The sequence below is a fragment of the Canis lupus genome, chromosome 21, assembly GCF_048164855.1.
Source record: "Canis lupus baileyi chromosome 21, mCanLup2.hap1, whole genome shotgun sequence".
Taxonomy (NCBI): domain Eukaryota; kingdom Metazoa; phylum Chordata; class Mammalia; order Carnivora; family Canidae; genus Canis; species Canis lupus.
The window spans coordinates 24,480,219-24,501,857 of NC_132858.1; the positions used below are offsets into that span (position 1 = coordinate 24,480,219).

Below are 21,639 nucleotides of genomic sequence, written 5' to 3' on the forward strand. Positions count from 1 at the left end.
TCCAGCTCCCTCCGCGTCCCCACGCACCTCCCAGAGCCGCCAAGACAAAGCACGCAGACGGCAGGCAGGGTGCTGTCGCCATGGGGTGATGTGGGCCACGAGGGGACAGCCCTGCACACACCTGTGAGTGGCCGCCGTGACCGGGAGGGTTCAGCTCCGCGGACTGCTTGCACCCTGGCTCTTGGCCCTCGGGATAGGTGCACACCATCAGCCTCACCTTCTTTTGATTCCACGTGGCAGATGAGCATATGCAAGGTGGTGAGGGGCGCCAGCCTGGTTGCAGGTCGCCCTGGGCTCCCAACCTAGCTGAGAATTAGAAGTTGGGATCAGGCTTACGAACAAGAGGGAGCATTGGCATAAAGGCAACAGTGCACGTCAAGGACGGAGGCTTCGAAAAACGTGACAAAAGGCATGAAGGTTTTAGAACTGGTATTTATTTCCAGTCACTCCCACTTCTTTCCCTGAAATGGCTGCATTACACCAAGGAAGGGCCCTCTGGCTTCAGGAGGGAGGAAATTAGCGCCCATCCCAGACTCCCTGTGCTGGAAGGAGGTCGGGCAGGGTTGACGCGGCTCGGGAGGGCTCTGGCCATAGGTCGGGGTGGACCACACCGCAGTGGCCCTGCTCCGTAGGATCTGCCCGGCTCCTGACAGAGAAGCTGCAACCGCTGGCATCACCCGCTTGATTACCTCCCTGTGTTCAGGGCTGGAAACGGACTAATCAGACCTAATGCAGGAAAGGCACTTCCTAGAGGAGCCCCACAATGTAGGCCTGAGCTTTCCAATCTGCCAGGCAGAGGCGGCTGATGGGGCAGATGCCCCCTCACGGTGGTGATGAAGTCTTCCAGAGATGGAGGCTTCTGCTCACCAGCTTCAGAGAGGAAAGGATGACGAGTGAGGAGAACAGTGTGGGGGCACGGCCGCTTCCTGCTAATCCAGCTGTCCTTCCAGATGGCAGCCCCCTCCCGGTCCCCACCACCCGGCCTGTCGACGATGGCACAGCTGCTGCTCTGGGGCAGCCCGTGCGCTGGGAGGCGCCCCACCTCTGGCCGGCAGCTGGGGCCCGGCGGCGGGGCCGACAGCTGGCTGGGGTTATTTGTTGGCCACCGCGGAAAGCTGGTCGCGGATGCGGCCCAGGCCGTCGAGCATAGTGTCCAGCGTCTCCTTACTCAGCTCCACGGTGACAGCTGAGATGGAGGGCTTGTCTCCACACAGACTAGGATCTTCCTGGATCTGAAAAGAGAACATGGCCCAAATGTCAGAGGCGCCCCTTCCCACAAGCCTAGACGCAAGCTCTGGACATGGGAGCCCTCCTGCACTCTGGTGAACCTCTGAAGACAGGCTCCTTGCTCAGAGCGACAGAGTCCTAGCACTGGAGTCATTTAGCAAATGAGGAGACGGAAGGAGATTCCCCTCTGGGAAGGGGGTGCTCAGGGCCGGTATCAGAGAAGCCAAGGGCCACTCAGCCCTCGGGCCCCTGACTCTCAGCATCCGAGTGAGAACACACTGCACGGACCCATACACGGACTTTACACAGAGGGCTCTAGGGGTGCGTGAGAATCCGCGGGGATGCAGAAAAGCCATTACAGCTCCTGGTTATATTTATTTGATTCTTTAAAAACAAAAGTAAACCCTGCCAGTGTTTAAAAATTTAGCTGTTAGAGGCACCCTTACTTTTTCATTTTCTTACGAGCGCTGCGTTTCTGGGTGTGTGGTTAAGTAAGTACAGCATCACGAAACAAACCCTAACAATGGATATGTGGTTTAAAAAGATTCCTGCAGAGATCTGTAAAGTGAAGGTAACACCGAGCACACGAGAACGAAGGTCTGATCCTTCTCCAACTGCTAACAGGAGCTCTCGCGCAGCCGCGTTACAAGCAGTGGCAGCACATGAGGAACCAGACAGGCCAAGAAGGCCAGCTGCACCCCGACAGCATGCCCCCACTGTGAAAGCTAGACTTCCCCGTTAGTGTCCAGGTGGACTTCAGGGAGCAGAAAACCATTTTTAAAACTCGTGTTTTGTGTTTGCCTTATCATTTTACAATTTCAACCTTCGGGGTCTGTTTTATTATGTCTGTAATGTGTTAATACGATTCTTGGCACATAAAGACTGCATGGGGGGTGCTGAATTTTCTTCTGTGGGGTCGGAGGTCCCAGAGCTCTTTGGGAGCTTTGATGGTGCGGGCAGGGGTGCCAAGTCACTGCTGCCCCTTCTTCCCTTCTCGTGAGCAGCAGCGGGCATACCTTCATCTGGAGCAGGCAGGTGGGGACGGCCATGCGGCTGATGCTGTCGGAGGAGGTCTTGACGTCCACTCTCCAGTCCAGGTCGACCAGGCGTGGCAGCGAGACTGTGAAGGAGATGGGCTGGCTCAGCGCTCACGCCGCTCACTTTACCAAGCCTTTCCTCCGGGTCAGGCAGGTGAAGGCTGGGTCATGCTCCTGAGCCACAGGGCAAGTCCCTCCCTGGGCTCCAGGCCGCCCACCCCTAGCACTGGTTCATGGTGGGCGCGCGTGGGGGCTTCTCCCGGCACATCCAAGCCTCCAGATGTCAGCACAAAGGCACAAAGTGAGAGATGACACAAGGCAGAGAAGATGAGGATGGGGCTGGAGTCTTAGGAAATGTATAAGCTTCCACGATGGCAGGAAGAGGTTTGGTTTGAGAGAGAGAGTTGGCCTGAAGATGGGTGCAACCATTTCCAACCTCTGAGCCTGTTTCCTCATCTGTAAAGTGGGGATTATCTCAGCCTCACTCCCAGGGCCGCGGGGAGGGCCAGACGAGCTAATGCTATGGTGTGTCGACACCGTGACCAGCTCAGAGGAAGTTTAGGAACCATTATTAAACACCCACTTATATTCACTCCTTCTAACTAATTCAATTTCCACCAGTTTTTTTTTTCCCCTAATGGAAATAGAACTGTTTTAATTATTTTACTTTCTGCTTTGGATGTTTCTGAAGTTTTTCTTTTTTCTTTTTTTTTAACAACGTATTTCTATTAAGTTTATAATCAGGAAAAAAAAGAAAAAGTGAAATTAAAAAGAAAAGCACAACACACACTGTTCAGTTTGGGATGAGGTTAAAGCAACGTTGAGGTTTTGGTTACAAGCTCTGGCCACCTGGCAGGGTTCGAGCCGGGGCCAGGAAGGAAGGGGAGGGAGGAAGGCGGGTTTCTTGGTACTCACTCTGATTTGCTTGGGCTTCAGTTCGCCAAGTAGAGCTGTTTAAGAGGGAAAGATGAAAAAAGGACAGAGAAGGGATGAGAATCGATCATGAGAGAGGCCGGTGGACCTGGCCTCTACCCTGTTTGGGGTCTTCCAGCCTCTCATCACTCCCTCGCAGGGAAGGAGCACAGAAATGTTTCCCACCATTGCAGAGCCAGTTTTTTGTTGACAAAGCTCCGAGATGTAAAGGCCATACGTGCTGCTAGTTTTCGTAGCTTAGGGGGGAAATGAAAAAGGAAAGGCTTAATGAATTGCATTCTTACTGTGCTACCTTCTAAAAGTCAACCTATTCTCTTTTATCGAGCACCTAACCCCACAAAGTATTGCATTTTATGTAAAACACACCCAAATAGACCTGCCTAATGCTACAGCAGGGAGCATCATAGTGAGATGCTAAACAGAGGGAGAAATAAAATGTGGTCACGTGTGAGAAAGCTTCTAAATAAATAAAACCCTTGGGGGGCAAGCAGGCATAATCTGCTATCACTACCCAAGATCTCTGTTGAAGCCTCCTGCTGACCAGCAGTTAATCAGTCCTGCTTAAAATTGTATGTATCTAATGGGTTTTTCCAGAAAATATTTAGGTAATTCACAAAAGAAACAAAAATGATCAATCAAATGTATGAAAAAGGTATCTGACATCACTACTCTCAAAGATATATAAACTGAAATGAGGCACATTTGTGAGTTGGGGGAAAATAAAAAAAAAAAAATTCCCTCAGTGCTGATGAAGGTGGGGGAAGGAGAACCAGTTGGTGCGACCTTTCTGACGGTCAACTTGAGAACACAGAGCAGAAGCCTCACTGTTGCCTTTAACCAGGAAGGAGATAATTAAGCATGTGAGCAAAATTTCCACAGTAAGTCAAAGTGAAAACTGCCAATGGCCTCAACATCCAACACTAAGGAATTTCTTAACAAAATTATACAGAATTTCTTTATGAATATACTTAGCCATGAAAAATGACACTGAAGAGGAGTATTTATTGACCTAAAATATTGTTACATAAGTATTACAAGGAACTATCAAGAAATGAGCACTTACACATGTTCTAGGATGATTTTCGTCAGCAGGTTTTTGAGGTTCTGGTGGAAATTTTCAGGAAAGAGAGCCAGGATCGCCTCGGCAGAGGACAGGTCACGGAACACCACCAGCCTGGTGAGACGGTGCAGAGCCTGGAGCAGCTGCAGGATAGGCCTGCGTGGTGAGAAGCGGGGCGGGGGGCAGGGCTCTATACCCCCGCTGCTGGGGAGAGGGCCTGCCACACACCGCCACACGTCCCAATGGTCCCATGGGTTCTGAGGCCTCTGTCACAGATGCTGATGCCCAGGTGCCTTGGCCCACCTCTAAGTTACCTACTGCTTTAGAAGACAGGTGTAGCTGTCTGACATAGGAACCTGTCAACATGCCAGAAACTTCTGTTTGGGAGCAAAGGGTTAATAAGTCCCCTCTCCTTGTGCACAGAATCTGACCTTCAGTTCTAGCCCGTTCCCTGGTAACATGAGAGAAGTGAAAAGTCAGCTGTGTTACTAGGCAACACTGCACTGGGCCTCTGGGAGGTCTGCAGGAACTCCTGAGCCCGTAGCTCTGGGCCCCCCTAGTGTGGCTGCATGCCGCCTGCCAGAACCCGAAGCTGGGCTTGCTGAATTGCTACCAGGGTTACTGGTTCCTGCGGGGTTTGGGCTTTGAATCCAGGGTGTCCTTGCCCCTAGGCTGTCATCTAAAAGGGCAAAGAAAACAAATAGATCCCGGTGGGCTGTGTTGACTCCCCTGTGGAAGAGGAGGGCCTGACACTGCCCTGCTAGTTTGCTGTGCTCTACCCTAGGTCCTTCCAACTGAATCTGTAGCCAAGGATGGCCTGTGGCTGCCCTATCAGTACAACAATGCTTAGCTGAAACTGAGAAGACTCGAGGTGACTGCTTTACAGCTTTCTCTGATGACACGGGAGGCTGCTCAGCTGCAAAGGCACAACCAAGTGGTGAGGTGATGTTAACCCTCCACGGATGAGGGGTGAATGTCAATGGATAAATGCCCAACCTCCCTGCCCTCCAGGGTGACAATTCTGGGGTGTGTTCCCCAGGGTTTCTTACAGAATCCCAAGATTGAGCCCCGTTGTCCACAGCGATACCCAGTCATTAACACATTCATTCTTTCATGGCTCTGCCTCTCTTCCCTGTTAGATTTTCCCCATTCCCTCCTTTGTGCTTTCTAGACTCACCTCCCCAGGCTCACTCTCAGCCTCAGGCTCAACTTTTGGGGAACCCAAACTAAGTCTTCAACTCACTTCCATAATCTGGCTGCTGCCTTTTACTGTTCTACAGCTGACTTCAATGAACAGAGCCCTGGTTTAAAAATAGTAATAATAATAATGTAGGCCTGTTTGAATGAACTCCTATTTTAGGAGCCTATTTGCCCTAAAAAGAGAAGGCTGTGAGTACTGCATAAATGGAGTCACCTCCCTCTTCCTCTTAGCAACCAGCTGAGGTCAGGTAGGGTCCAGCAGCATCCCCCTGAATCATATTCAGGTCTCAGAGCCTCTGCTGAGTGTCCCCTAAGAAGACTTTCTAAGCTACCCAGCTGACAACCTATCAGCAGTGGCAAGTTAGAGGGGAAAAAAATCACAAAGATTGGCTTTTGTCCACGCTGTCTAGGGAACAAGTCTGAAAAGGAAATGGCCGGGACCTCTGATCCTGGGTAGAGTTCTCCCATCTTTGTCTCATTTATCATAAGGAAGTGAAGGTTTAAAGATAATAGCTTTTAAGTTTACTAGCATTAAAATAAAAATCTATTTTAAGTTTGTTACAATTTCAACAGACATTTCAGGGGAAAAATTTCCTTGGATGTGGCAACGACAGGGAAGTTAAGAAAGAGACTAATGAGCTGAGAAGCCAGTGGCCAAAGGTCATTTCTGACCATACTTACTTGCTCTGCTTCCTCCTGGGTCACAGACAAGCTGGAGCATGTCATATCCAAGAGTTTTTCTGAGCCAAGGGCTGAACTGGGAAAGCTCTCTTGGCACAGCTGTCTGACAACATCTTTTGAGGAGGCCTATGAATTAATTCACAGATGGGGAGAGAAAAAAAAAAAAAAACCCATTCAGAGTCTGAAAATACATGTTTCAGAACATAATATTGTCTCAGTCGTGGTGTGATACCTTTGAGACTCAAGACTTAAAAGTGCCTAGGACATTTCCGGTTGTGGAGGGATGAAACAGATGTACTTTGCCTTATTTTCCCTTCTCAGCACAACTGAACCTGCTGGGCACTGTGTAGAAAACAAACGTGAGACCACTCTGAGGTGGGGAGGGGGGAAGACGGGCCTGCTGTGGGCCTCACCTGCAAGACCAAGAAATGACATGGCGGTGAGTTTCCTCGATTTTCTCTTCCAAGTAGGGAGCTGGGACCTTCATCCCCATGGAGTGGCAACAAGTCCCACCACCCCATGGTATTAATAGTAACAACATGGGCCAGAACTTCCACCCCTGCCCAGCAGTAACAAGGAACCCCCACTTCTGGGTGTCAGTAGGAGCCAAGTGCAGAACCTGGACTTTCCTCTCCATCAGGTCGTAATTAGGCAGAAACCCTCCAGAATCTCGGAGTATAACACGAGAATGACCAGGTTTCAACCAAAAATCATTCATCATACCAAGAACCAGAAAGATCTCAAATTGAATGAAAAAAGACAATCATTAGATGCCAACATCAAGATAAGAGATGTTAAAATCATCTGACAAAGATTTTAAAGCAGCCATGACAAAAATGCTTCAACCAGTAATTACTAACATGCTTAAAACAAAAAAGCAAAGGAAAAGAAGATGCAAAAGAACAAAATGGAATTTTAGAACTGAAAAATACAATAACTAAAATTAAAAGTCTGGTAGATGGGCTTAGCACCAGAATGAAAGGGACAGAGGAAAGAGTCTGTAAACTGAAACACAAAGCCACTAGGAAATTACCCAGTTGGCACAGAGGGAACAGACTGGAAATAATGAACAGAGCCTCAGGGATCTGTGAGACTATACCCAAAAAAATCTAACATTCATGTCATTGGAGTCCTAGAAGGGGAAGATAAAAGGGGCAAGAATGAAAAAGTACTTAAAGAAATAATGGCTGAACATTGTCCAAGTTTAGCTACAGACATAACTGTATGCATTCAAAAACCTAAGCAAATTCTCCAAGGGATAAATCCAAAGAAATCCATACCAAGATACATCATAATTAGACTCCAGGAAACTAAAGGCAAAGAAAAAGTCTTGAAAGCAGTGAGAGAAAAAACAGTATCTTATCTGTAAGGAATAATCAGAATAATAGTAGATTTCAAATCAGATCTCATGAAAGCAAGAAGGAAGTGGTACAATATTTCTCAGGCGTTGGAAGAAAAGAACTGTCAACTCAGAATCCTACACCCATCAAAAAATATCCTTCAGAAAATGAAGAGGAAATCAAGACATTCTCAGATGAATGAAAATTATGAAAATCTGTCACAAGACAAAAGAGGTTCTATTAATAGAAAGGAAACAATAAAAGGAAGCTTGGAACATCAGGAAGAAAGACAGGACACAACAAGCAAAAATAAGGGTAAATATGATAGACTTTCCTTCTCTTGAATTTCTAAATTCTGCTTAAAAGATGAAGCAAAAATTGCAGCTCTAAATGTATGAAGAGGAAATATTTAAGACATTATATCAGAAATGAGGGAAGGGATATAAAGGGAAGTAAGGTTTCTATACTTCAGCTCTAACTGGTAAAATGATGACACTAATAGACTGTGATGTTATGTATGTAAATGTAATTACTAGAGCGACCACTAAAAAGATTATAAAAAGAAATGCATTTTAAAATGCTACAGATAAACCAAAAGGGAATTCCAAAAATATGTTCAAATAACCCATAGGAAGGCAAGAAAAAGTAAAAAGAAACAAAAAACACAGAAGAGCAGATAAAAAAAAAAAAAAACCCAAAAAATTAAATGGCAGACTTAAGCTCTAATATTCAATAATTACATTAGCTATAAACAGTAAATTAAATATGAGCTGCAGATATAACTGTTAAATGCTGTCTGTGAGAAACTCTCTTCAAATATAATGATAGATTAAAAGGATGGGAAAAGATATATTATGCGAATACTAATGAAATAAAATCAAGAGAGGCTACAATAATATCAGACAAAGTAGCCTTCACAGCAAAGAAAATTACCAGAGGCAGAAAGGGACATCACATGATGATAAAAGGTTCTATCTCCTAAGAAGACATCCTGAATATATATGCACCCGGTGAGAGAGCCAGAAAACATGAGAAGTAAAAAGAGACAGAACTTAGAGACAGACAAATCCACAAATACAGCTGGAGACGTCAACATCCACCTTTCAACAACTGATAGAACAACCAGACAGATATTCAACAGGGACACAGAAGATTTCAACAACACCATCGATCAATCTAATCAACGCTTATGGAACACTACCCAGTAGCAAAAGAACAGTCTCTTCAAGTGCCCACTGAACATCTACCAGGACAGATCATATTCTGAGCCATAAAACAAACCTCAAATAACTGAAATCGTACTGAGTGTGTTCTTGGTGACCACAATAGAATCAAACTAGAAATCACTAACAGGAAGAGGAGAAGGAAATATCCAAACACTTGGAAACTTAAACACACTGCTAAATAATCCACAGATCAAAGAGGAGCCTCAAGGGAAATTTTAAAAATTACACTCTAAAAGTTATACTAAATGCATACAAAAGAAAGGAGAAACCACAAGATTTTTGGGACACAGTCACGATAGTATTGAGGGGGAAATTTACAGCATTAAACACATATATTAGAAAAGAGTAAAGTTCTCAATACTCTAAGTTTCCATCTCAAGAACATAGAAAAAGAAGAGCATAATAAACCCAAAGGAAGAAGGAAACAACAAAGAGCAGAAACCAATGAAATTGAAAGCAAGAGAAAAAAAAAAAAATCAATGAAACAAAGAACTAGTTCTTTGTCAATAAAATTGACAAACTTTTAGCAAGACTGTCAAAGTTAGACAGGAGACACAAATTACCAATATCAGGAATGAAACAGGGCATATCGCTACAGATCCTGAAGATTTCAAAAGGAAAATAGGAATAACCACCAATAACTCTATACACACAAATTTGGCAGCTTGGACAAAATGGATAAATTCCTCAAAAAACACAAACTACCACAGTTCCCCCAATATGAAACTGATAATTTGAATAGCCCTATCATGATTAAGGAAATTGAATTCATAATTTAAAACTCCCCAAGAAGAAATTTCCAGGCCTAGATGGTTTTGCTGGAGAATTCTAACAAACATTTAAAGAAAGAATTAACTAATTCTACACAATCTTTTCTAGGAAACAAAAAAAGGATGGAACATTTCCCGATTCATTTCATAAAGCTAGTATTACCCTGATATCAAAGTCAAAGACTGTACAAAAACATAAACAAAAAACAAGTACACAGTCCAATATCTGTCTTTGGCTCAGGGTGTGATCCTGGAGTTCCGGGAACGAGTCCCACATGAGGCTCCCCACATGGAGCCCATTTCTCCCTTTGCCTGTGTCTCTGCCTCTCTCTGTTTCTTGAATAAATAAATAAAATCTTAAAAAAAAAAAAAACCTATGTAATCTACCAATATTCACAGGCTGGAGAGAAGAAAATCACATAGTATCAATCAATGCAGAAAAAGCAGTTGACAAAATTCAATACCCATTCTTGATGAAAACTCTCTCCTAAGATTAGGAATAGAAGGGACCTTCCATAATTTGATATACAGCACTACAAAAAAAAAATCTAGAGATAGCATTATATTTCATGGTGGAAATTTAAGTAAGGAACAAGGCAAGGACGTCTGCCGATATCACTCTTATTCAACATAATGCTGAAAATTCTAGCCACTGAAATAAGAAAAAGGAATAAAATATATACAGATCAGAAAAGTAGAAACAGGGGCACCTGGGTGGCTTAGTGGTTGAGTGTCTGCCTTCGGCTCAGGGCATGATCCCGGGGTCTGGGATCGAGTCCCGCATCGGGATCCCCATAGGGAGCCTGCTTCTCCCTCTGCCTGTGTCCTTATTTGCAGATAACATGATTGTCTACACAGAAAGTCTCAAGGAATGTATAAGAAACCTAGAATAAGTGAGTTTGGCATATTTGCAGATACAAGATACACACACACACACACAAAAAAAAACAGTTGTATTTCTATATACTAGCAATGAATATATAAACACTGGAATTAAAAGTACATTATCAGGGGCATCTGGCTGTATCAGTCGGAAAAGCATGGGACTCTTGATCTCAGGGTTGTGAATTCAATCCCCACGTTGGATGTAGAGATTATTAAAAAATCCATAAACTTTTTAAAAAAAAGACTTAGGGCAGCCCTAGTGGCTCAGTGGTTTAGCGCCTGCCTTCAGCCCAGGACATGATCCTGGGGTCCCGGGATCGAGTCCCACATTGGGCTCCCTGCATGGAGCCTGCTTCTCTCTCTGCCTGTGTCTCTGCCTCTCTCTCTCTCTTTCTGTGTCTCTCATGAATAAATAAATAAAATCTTAAAAAAAAAAGACTTATTTATTCATTTGAGAGAAAGCGAGAGAGGGTGAGAGAGAGTGTGCATGCAAACTCATGAGCAAGAGGGAGAGGGACAAGCAGACTCCATGCTGAAGCTAGGAACTAGACATGATTCAAGCCCAAACCAAGAGGAGGACACTCAACCAACTGACCCACCCAGGTGCCCCCCAAATAAATAAAGATCTAAATAAATGGGGAGATATATAATGGATTGGAAAATTCAACACACTAAAGATGTCAATTCTCCCCTAATTGATATACAGGGCTAACACAATTCCTATAAAAATCTCAGCAGGTTTTTTTTAAAACATAGACACAATCCACAATCATTCTAAAATTTATATAGGACAGCAAAGAAATAGCTCAATAGCTAGAACACCTAAAACGATTTTGATAAAGAATGAAGTAGGAGAAATCAGCTTGATTTCAAAACTTATTACATAGCTACAGAAATTAAGACTGTGAGGTATTATCAAAGGAATAAACAAAGAGATCAATGGAACAAAACAGAGAATCCTGAAATAGACCCACACAAATTTGCCCAATTCCTGACAAGTTGCAAAAACAGTTCAATTGAGGAAAGACAGCATTTTCAATAAACAGTTCTGAAACAACCAGGCAGTCTCAGGCCAATAATAATAATAATAATAAATCCCAAACTGTCTCACACACATCATACAAAATTAACTCAAAATTGATTATGTACTTAAATGTAAAATGTAAATGTAAAACTATAAAACTTAAAAAAAAAAGAGGAGAAAATTTGGAGATCTATGGCTTGGCCAAGAGTTCTCAGACATGACACCAAAAGTAAAATTCATAAAAGGAAATATTGTTGGTAAAATGTACTTCATCAAAATTAAAACTTTTGCTCTGCAAAGACTCCTGTTATAGGTTGAATGATGTGCCTGTAAAATTCATATATTAAAATCCTAATTCCTAGTACCTCAAAAACGTGATCTCATTTAGAAACAGAATTGTTGGTGACGTAATTAATTAAAAGGAAGTCACAGGGTGGACCCTAATCCAATAGGACTGGTGTCTTTATTAAAAATGGGAATGTAGAGGGATGCCTGGGTGGCACAGTGGTTAAGCATCTGCCTTCAGCTCAGGGCGTGGCGGGATCAAGTCCCACATCGGGCTCCCCACAGGGAATCTGCTTCTCCCTCTGCCTATGTCTCTGCCTCTCTCTATATATCTCTCATGGATAAATAAATAAAATCTTAAAAAAAAAAAAAAAAAGGAAATTCAGAGGGGTGCCTGGGAGGCTCAGTCAGTTGGGCACTGGACTCCTGATTTCAGCTTAGGCTGTGATCTGGGGGTTATGAGGTTGAGTCCCATGCTGGGCTCCATGCTGGTGGAGCTGGCTTGCGATTCTCTCTCCCTCTCCATCTGCTTGTCTTCTTCTGTACCACCCCTCCCCTGCTCACGCTTTCTAGAAGAAAGGGAAGAAAGGGAAAAAAGGGGGGGGGGGAAGGAAATGTAGACACAGATGCAAAAAGAACACCAAATGAAGATGAGTGCAGAGATTTACAAGCTAAGGTACACTAAATGTTGCCAGCAACCAACAGAAGCCAGGAACTAGGCATGACACAAACTGTCCCTCACAGTCCTCAGGAGTCACCAATCTGGCTGACACCCTCATCTCAGACTTCTGGCCTCCAGAACCGTGAGACGATAAATTTGTTGGTCGAGCCACTAAGTGTGTGGTACTTTGTGATGGCATCCCTAGTAAACGAATACACCCTTACGAAGAGGATGACAAGACAGCTACAGATTAGGAGACAATATCTGCAAACCACATACCTGACAAAGAACTACTGTCTGGAATATATAATCTCAAAAAACTCAAAAGAAAGAAAGCAAACAACGCAATTAGATTCTAGGCAAAGACATAGACACTTAACTGAAGAAAATAAGCAGACGGCAAATAAACATGTGAAAAGACGTCCAAAATCATTAATCATATGGTCTCATTCATTTGGGGAATATAAAAATTAGTGAAAGGGAATAAAGGGAAAGGAGAGAAAATGAGTGAAAATATCAGTGAGGGTGACAAAACATGAGAGACACTTAACTCTGGGAAGTGAACAAGGGGTAGTAGAAGGGGAGGTGGGCGGGGGGTTGGGGTGACTGGGTGATGGGCACTGAGGGGGCACTTGGGATGAGCAGAGTGTTACGCTATATGTTGGCAAACTGAACTCCAATAAAAAAAATTTTAAAAAAAGAAACATTCAAATTAAAACCCCCACAAGATACAAATGCACACCTGTCAGAGTGGCTCAAATAACATACAGTGATGACAACAAATGCCAGCAAGGATGGGGACAAACAATATCACTGATGCCTTGCTGGCGGGGAGGTGAAGTGGTACAGCCACTCTGAAAACAGTTTGGCAGTTTTTTCAAAGCAAAAACAAAAAACAACTAACCACGCAACTACCCAAATGATCAGGCGATTGTACTCTCCTGGGCGTGTATTCCAGATAAAGACTGGTGCTCATATCAAAACCTGCACACAAATGTTTATAGCAGCTTTATTTGTAAGAGCAGAAAACTGGAAACAGTCTCGATGTCATACCATGGAATACTACTCAACAGTAAAAAGAAAATAACTATTGATCCACACAACAGAGATGAATCTCTAGAGAAATAGGCTAAGTGAAAAAGCCAATTGCAAAACGTTCTATGCTGTATGATTCCATTTACAGAACATTCGTCAAATGACAAAATTATAGAAATGACCAGATCAGTGAATGCCAGAGGATAAGGGAGAGGGTGAGGGCACTGGAGAAGTGGATGTGGCCATAAAGGTGCATCAGGAAAGATCCTGTAGTGATGGCCACGTTCTGTATCTTGAGTGTATCAAAGTCAATAACCTGGTTGGGATATCATACTATAGTTTTGCACAATGTTTCTATAGGGGGAAACTGGGCAAAGGGCAAATGGAATCGTTCCGTATTACTTTTTACAACCGCATGTACATCTATAATTACCTCAAAATAAAAACCTAATTTTTTTTCAAGATCTTATCTATTTACTTAAGAAAGAGAGAGACAGGGCAGCCCGGGTGGCTCAGCGGTTTGGCGCTGCCTTCAGCCCAGAGCCTGATCCTGGAGACTCGGGATCGAGTCCCACGTTGGATTCCCTGCATGGAGCCTGCTTCTCCCTCTGCCTGTGTCTCTGCCTCTCTCTCTCTCATGAATAAATAAATAAAATCTTAAAAAAGAGAGAGAGAGACAGAGAGAGAAGAGAGCATGCCAGCATGAACAGTGGGGAGAGGGAGAAGCAGAGGGAGCCTGATGCCAGGCTTGATCCCAGGACCCTGAGCCGATGACTGAGCCCCCAGGCACCCTGAAGTAATTCTCTAAAAGAGAAAATACACAGAACAGTTCATTCTCATGAACTATTGCTACATAATGGCAAGCAAAAAAAAAAAAAAAAAAGTATATGCCATATATTCTATTTATGTGAAGCTCAAACATGGGCAATATTGAATTGATTTTAAAAGCCTGGGTCTCTGCCTCTCTCTCTCTTATGATAAATAAATAAAAATCTTTTAAAAATAAATTAATAGATAAAAGCAAGGACAGTGGTTACAACGGGGCAGGTGAGGGAGGTAATGAAGCAACAACAGAGAGACTCCTGCAATACTGGTGATGTTTGGTTTTTGAGCGTAGCGAGGGTTCCATGGGTGTGCAACAGGCCACTGAGCTGTGTGCACTTACGATGTGCGTACTTTTCTGTGTTATGCATGAATAATACTGTTTTAAGGTTTATTAAAGAAAAAAAAAATCAAGTCCATACAAGGAATAGGCATAATAGGGTGGGTGTGGGTGTGGGTGTGGGTGTGCCGAGCGGCCACGAGGAGGGCGTTGAGGACCGGGGCTGGGAGCGGAGAGCCCTATAGGCTTCCAGTCTCAGTCTCCCTACTCCGCTCGTGGACTCCCATCACGACTGCTGGGGGCCGGAAGCTGAGGATGCACCTGTTGGGGATACACCTGGGACCATCGCGGAGCAGCCGCTTTTAGGGATGGAGGACAGAGGGGGGCCCTGCGGAGGCTGCTGAGACAAAGGACGGGACCGCCGGCCGGCTAACCGCGAGGATGCTGCGCCACGAACTGCGGAGAGTCACCACCTGGACTGTCTTCATCCGGAGTTAAAACAAAGGGGGGAAGGGAGGGGGCGGGGGGGGGGGAGAGTGGTGCCAAAAAAAAAAAACAGGTCCCAACCGGATCTTCTATTCTGTTAGAAAGGCAAATCGACGCGTGACGTCTGCAGAGGTGAGCAGGGGGCAAACAGAGGTCAAACAGGTCACTCCCACCCACCCGTCGTCCCCGTGGGTTGGAAGGAGCCACGTGATGCTTCGGAGGAGCCTCAGGGGCGTGTCCGGCCCTCGTGCCGCGGGGCCGCGAGGACGCGCAGGACCGAGCCTTCTCAGCTGTGGGGGGCGGGGGATGGCGGGGGGCGGGGCGGCGGGGGCAGCCCCGGGCGGCGTCCACACCCATCACCGTCGCTGCCCCCCCACCAGCCTGCCGGGGCAGCATCAACCTCGAGCCCGCTCTCAAGAGGCTCCGGAAGCCGCGAGGCCTGAGTCATGGCCCCAAATCACGCCCCGTTTGGCCCCAATTCCCGTTCCGTCCCAAGGACCCGGGGCCGAGGCCTCACCTCGCCACGGTTTTACTTTACCTTCAGCAGGCTCTGGAGCGCGGCAAAACCCTCCGCTGTCAACGCGGCCATCTTCCACGAGTCACCTGACGGCGACACGCGGGGAGGCTGGTCACGTGGCTCCGACGCCGCCGCAGGGCATGCCGGGGGTTGTAGTCTTTCGGGGCCGGCGCCGGAGGCAGCGATCGCTGGCGGGAGTCCAGGCTGACTTAGAGATGCACCTGCAGGTGGTTTTCACACCTTTGCTTAGTCCCCTCCCCAGTGGCCGGTATCAAGCGGCAGAAGAGATGATATGTCGCTTCTAAGATTATTGATAAAGAACTGCAGCTTTAATTTTTAAATTTAATTAATTTATTTATTTTAATTTTTAAAAATTTTTTATAATAAATTTATTTTTTATTGGTGTTCAATTTACCAACATACAGAATAACACCCAGTGCTCATCCGTCAAGCGCCCCCCTCAGTGCCCGTCACCCATTCACCCCCACCCCCCGCCCTCCTCCCCTTCCACCACCCCTGGTTCGTTTCCCAGAGTTAGGAGTCTTTATGTTCTGTCTCCCTTTCTGATATTTCCCACACATTTCTTCTCCTTTCCCTTATATTCCCTTTCACTATTATTTATATTCCCCAAATAAATGAGAACATATAATGTTTGTCCTTCTCTAACTGACTTACTTCACTCAGCATAATACCCTCCAGTTCCATCCACGTCGAAGCAAATGGTGGGTATTTGAGTAATATTCCATTGTATAATTTTATTTATTTATTCATGAGAGAGAGAGGCAGAGACACAGGCAGAAGGAGAAAGAAGCAGGCTCCATGCAGGGAGCCCGACGTGGGACTCGATCCCGGGTCTCCAAGGTCATGACCTGGGCTGAAGGCAGCGCTAAAGTGCTGAGCCACCTGAGCTGCCCAGATTGCAGCTTTTGGATACTCTCTTGTGTCTGTGCCTTTTTCTAGAACCTCTTGCCCTGGGGGAAACTAAGCTGTCCTGTTGTGAGCAGCCCTCTGGAGAGGTCCGTGTGGGCAAAGAGCTGAAGCCCCTGGCCGAGAGCCAGCAGGACACCAAGGCTGCCAGCAACCTCATTAACTGAGTTTAGAAGCAGTAGGCTCCGCAGAGCTTTGGGATGACTGTAGCCTTGGCCAACATTTTGACTACGACCTCATGAGAGTTTCAGAACCACCGGCTGAGCAAACTCCTGGATTTCTGAAGAGCTCTATGATTATAAATGTTTGTTGCATCAAGCCACTAAGTTTGGTGATTTACAACACAGCAGTGTAACTAATACATAGAGGCCACACAGCGTAGAGGATTTAGAATTCCACCCACGTTTGGATCCCAACCCTGCATGTTATTAGCTGTACTGTGAGCAAATTCTTGAACTTCTCTGAGCCTCAGTTTCCACATCTTTAAAACGATGCAGATCACACCTATTGCAGAGAGCAGAGCTGAGGGATACTTGCTGCCCCGCCCCCCGGGGGGAGGACATCTGGCCTTATGGGCAGGTATGATAGGAGGGGACCCCCCTGGGCTCCAGTCAGTGATAGAGCCTGCAACCGTGTACCCTGTCATCCCAGGCGGCCACTACCATGATGCGTTTAAAGATTTGTCTGTGGTCTGGAGAGCTTCCAGCAATTGCTAAACCATAAATGTTTTCACAGAAAGGAACAGAATAGAATGTCAGAATTTATTTCCATGATTTGGTCCCACTACCTGGTTTTTGTTAGGCCTAACCTGATTTCTTTCCGATTCTGGGTATATGAGCTTCTGCTTTCATTTATTTAATGAACTTGCCATGTGCCTGGCTCCCTTCTTATCTGCTCACACTTACTGATTTGCTTATTTCCTATAATGATCTTATGTGATACACACACACACACACACAGAAACACACACAGCATTTTTATTTTTCCCATTTTACATAGGAGGAAACTGAGGTAGAGAGACATCAAGTAACTTACCCACGGTCACACAGCTAAGTAGTGGAAGAGCCCAGATTCAAACTTGAGTAGCTGGGCTCCAGAGTCTGTGCTGTTAACTGCTGAGCTGCGTATGTCTCATTGTCTTCCCATAGCTGAGAACTCCTGCTTCTTCCTGGATATCTGACTACCTTCCCGGGGGGGGGGGAGCAAAAACAGTCTAAGGGTGTTGTTCCTGCACCATCAGCCCAGTGGTGTGATGACAGACAAGATAATGAGTGGAAAGGGTACCTTGAGAAACAGACTCAGGCTCCATTCCTGGCTCCTGTGTGCTTCTGGCAAGTTACTTCATCTCCCTGAGCCTCACTCTCCTCTTCTGTAAAATGGAAACAGCAATTAAAATACCTTTTGGCCCTTATGGGCAGCTCGAGGATGATTTATACCCCAAAGAGATCGGGATTATTTATTTGGAGACTCTGTTTTAGCCATTTGGCAGCTGCAAAGGGCAGAGCATTCCCGTGCTATGAAAAAGGGTTGCCCTAGGGTGATCGGCCATCCCGGTTTCTCCAAGAATGAGAGATTTCATGGGACGCAGCACTTGCAGTGCTAACACTGGGGTGATCCTGAGCAAACCAGGCTAGTTAGTCACCCTCGCATGGGCCCGGAGCCTTTGAAGAAAAGCATCTTTTTAGAGCATTTGTCCTGTCTTCTCCGGCGGGGCTGATATGAAGAGAGCAGCATGGATGCAGAATTTTTAAATAGAAGGTGAGTAGAGGCAGCAATCCTAGTTTGAGAGTTTTTTGTTGCTGCTGCTGCTGCTAGCTGTATTGGGAGGTAATTCACATATACAGTTTACCCCCTCGAAGTGTACAATTCAGTGGATTTGGGTATATTCGTAGAGTTGGGGGACCATCCCCACAATGCAAGACCATACTTACCACCAAAAAAGGAAAACCACACCCTTTAGTGATCATTCCCCGTTTCTCCCTCCATCGTACCTCAGCCCCAGGCCACCACGAATCTCCTTTCTGTCCTCTCAATTGATCTCTTCTGGTCACGTCATACACATGGAGGCAGATGCGGTTGTTTTCATCAACTTCTTGCACTTAGCCTGACGTTCTCAAGGGTCACCTGCATTGTGTATCGTGTAACAGTACGTCATTCCTTTTGATGGCTGAGTAATTTCCTTTGCCTGGATAGATCACATTTTGTTTATCCATCCATCGAGTGATGGATATTTGGGTCCTTTCTGCCTTTTGGCTGTCATGACTAATGCTGCTGCGAACACTCTTGAACAGAGTTTTGTGTAGATTTGTATTTCCATCTCTCTTGGGATATATACTCAGGAGTCACGGGGTAACCCTGCGTTTAACTTCTTTTTTAAGATTTTATTTATTTATTCATGAGAGACACACACACAGAGAGAGAGAGAGAGGCAGAGACACAGGCAGAGGGAGAAGCAGGCTCCATGCAGGGAGCCTGACGTGGGACTCGATCCCGGGACTCCAGGATCGTGCCCTGGGCCGAAGGCAGGTGCTAAACCACTGATCCACCCAGGAATCCCCTGTGTTTAACTTTTTGAGGAGCTTCCAGACTGTTTCCCGGAGCGGTTGTGCCATATACCTTCCCATCGGCCATGTCTGAGGGGTCCCATCCCCCCACATCCTCACCGACATCGGTTAGCATCCATCTGGTTGTAGCCATCCTGGTGGGTGTGAAGTGGTGTCTCATCGTGAGCAAGCTTGCTTCAGAGTTGAAACTTGCAGAGCCAGCACATGTTATCATTTGGGCTACTGATGTTCACTTGAGGTGACTGATGGAGATTCTGGGGGCTTAAGCCCCTGGTCTTCCCTTTGGGCTGCCTTCTTTATCAGAGGAACACCTGCAGGAGGTGGATTAGGCCAAGGGGCCTGTGGTCCTTTAGGGAGAGCCCCCTCATTTTCCTGTTTTCCCTTCTCCTCACCCTCATTCCATGGATGGAGAGGATGGCAGGTGTCCACAGAGAAAGGGGCTGTCACCTTTTTGGTCTTATGCCACCTGCTTTAAGTGTTGGTGTTGAAGTGGCCTGATCAGCTCATCGGGACACTGCTGGCAAGTTGGGGACAGAAGACTTGAAAATGACAGGCACACCCTGGCTTGGACATGCTGCCTGTGTCCAGATGACGCAACACAGGCTGCATGATCTGGAGCTCCCTTTGCACTCACAGTGTCTTAATTAATTAACAGAGTATTTCAAAATTAGGAAGTGTGACCTGAAAATCCAGAGGTCTGGCTTTTCTCTAAAAATTGGCAGGCCTAGCCATGCTGCTCCTACCTTGCACGTTGCAGCAGTTGGCTGGAGCTGAGTCCTGGCTGCCTCCCTGAAGATAGGCACGGGCTCTTCAAGTCCCCACGGTCCACTCCATGTATGTCACAGTCAGCCCCCCACCCCCGCCCCGCGTGTCATCACCTGCCTTCTCTCTGCCGGAGCGGAGTATTCGTTAGTGCCCAACTTGCCTTGGGGACCCAATGGGGTAAAGTTAGGTCATAGTCGATGGCCAGGCTGCGTTTGTATTTGAGATGCTGGGTTTCCAGCTCTCTGCATCTTGTCTCACCACGAACCTAAGCGAGTTGCAGGCGGGCATCTCATGTCCCATTCATGCTTCTCACGGGATTGGTCTGGGCCGAGCACTGTTCTGAGAGCTTTGCATGTGTAAACTCATTTAATCCTCACAGTGACCCATGAATATTCCCAGATTACAAGTGGGAAAACTAAAGATCAGAAAATGAACTCATAATCCGTGGGGAATTCGTGGCAGACCACGGAACTCAAATCCGTGGGGGATTTGAAGGCAGGAGCAAACGGGGTCCTTTTGTGAGCTTGCAGATAATGCAGCGCCGGGTCCATCTGGGGGGTCAGGGGGTGTTCAGTTGAGGCTGCCACATAATGACTCACCTGGCCTTGCAACCGCTGCTAGCGTGCTCCGCAGCCCGGCACTGGTCCTGGTCAGGGGCCGCTCCCGGAGGCCGGGGGTTGGAGGAGATGATGGCCAATGTATTTGGAGACATGATGTCTGTATTCTTTTCAGCTCTAACTCCTGGTGAGCCTCTGAAAGGCAGCAAAAGAAGAGGGGCGGGAGAGGAGGCCGTTTGTCGATCCGTGATGCCTGGAAGGCCAGCAGGGACCCCGTTGGTCCCTCCTGGGGGAGTGTCCCCTCTCCCTCCACTTCGGAACCCCGGGAGCTGGGAGCCCGCAGAGTTCTTCTCTGGGCTCTGGCTGGCCCGGAGGTCGCGGTTAGGGAAGTCCAGAGCGCATCAGGCTGGGAGGGCCCTGTGGCCTCATTTCTCAGCCTCCCGTCCCCAGGAACAACACAGAAGTGGCTGGTAACACAAGGCATTGTCCTCACACACAGGGCCTCTTTGTTTCCCCTGATAACACAGAGAGGAGGCTGTGACAATGGCCTTGAATGGCACTTTGCTCTCCTTTCTCCAACGTTATACTTGTGATTTTCAGTTCTGGAATCAGCTGGACAATTATTTCCTGCGGGAGGTATGGGCTTTTCATCTCATCCGCCTGCCTCTCCGGCAGTCCTCAGGCCCCAGGGCTGTGGGAACTGAGTGGAGACCCAGGCCCGGGGACAGCCGGGCCCGCCAGAATGTCACCTTCGCAGGAGGCTGGAAGGCCGTGGCACCTCACCACCCCCCTGCAAGGTGGGACCTGCCCTGGAGGAAGGAACCAGACCAGGTAACACGGGAGACGGGCTGAGGGCTGCTGACGGGGCCGGGGCCCCAAGGCAATGGTGGAGGGTCCAGCCTGAGGAGGACGAGTTTCTGTTTCCAGAAACTGGAGAGAGCCACCGCCGGTTGGCAAACGAGTCAATAAGCAAAAGCAACCGAGGGCGAGTTTGCAGCCTCCCAGGTAGGGGAGCACTCTGCCTATCTGACCCTCATTCAGTGCCTCTCATGTAGGTGGGTGACAAGAAACTTCAGGCCCCGTGTGGGTTTATGGAAATGACTGTTCCCTTAATAACAGCTGCCGTTATTATTATTATTTTTAAAGGTTTTATTTATTTATTCATGAGACACAGACAGAGAGAGGCAGAGACACAGGCAGAGGGAGAAGCAGGCTCCATGCAGGGAGCCCGATGTGGGACTCGATCCAGGAACCCCAGGATCACACCCTGGGCCGAAGGCAGGCACTAAACCGCTGAGCCACCCAGGGATCCCAACAGCTGCCATTATTAAGCTCTTCCTGCATGTGCTGTGCTTGT

The 21,639-nt window shown here is 46.8% G+C and overlaps 2 protein-coding genes and 2 long non-coding RNA genes across 6 annotated transcripts in view; 2 read left to right on the plus strand and 2 right to left on the minus strand.

Moving 5' to 3' along the window:
• Positions 1 to 412: 412 nt before the first annotated feature.
• Positions 413 to 15,641, minus strand: COMMD9 (COMM domain containing 9). Its single transcript, XM_072791152.1, has 6 exons — positions 15,491 to 15,641; positions 6,139 to 6,264; positions 4,261 to 4,400; positions 3,180 to 3,214; positions 2,244 to 2,347; positions 413 to 1,232 (listed from the first exon to the last, which is right to left on the minus strand). The coding sequence occupies exons 1-6, from the start codon at positions 15,539 to 15,541 to the stop codon at positions 1,092 to 1,094; spliced, it is 597 nt and encodes a 198-aa protein (XP_072647253.1). The 5' UTR covers positions 15,542 to 15,641; the 3' UTR covers positions 413 to 1,091.
• On the plus strand, positions 4,596 to 12,893 carry LOC140612917 (uncharacterized). Its single transcript, XR_012014044.1, has 3 exons — positions 4,596 to 5,194; positions 6,460 to 6,577; positions 12,413 to 12,893. It is a non-coding gene; the product is annotated as an uncharacterized lncRNA (long non-coding RNA).
• A 342-nt stretch (positions 15,642 to 15,983) lies between the features above and the next one.
• On the minus strand, positions 15,984 to 20,748 carry LOC140612916 (uncharacterized). Its single transcript, XR_012014043.1, has 3 exons — positions 18,388 to 20,748; positions 17,681 to 17,765; positions 15,984 to 17,580 (listed from the first exon to the last, which is right to left on the minus strand). It is a non-coding gene; the product is annotated as an uncharacterized lncRNA (long non-coding RNA).
• An 82-nt stretch (positions 20,749 to 20,830) lies between these two features.
• The window catches only part of PRR5L (proline rich 5 like), a 142,375-nt gene continuing 141,566 nt past the window's right edge, over positions 20,831 to 21,639 (plus strand). For 2 of the 3 annotated variants that reach the window (XM_072791142.1, XM_072791139.1), the window contains exon 1: positions 20,839 to 21,113. The gene's annotated coding sequence lies outside the window, so the exon portion shown is untranslated. Of the gene's footprint in view, positions 21,114 to 21,639 lie in introns of all 3 variants that reach the window. The other variant, XM_072791149.1, reaches the window with a different exon arrangement.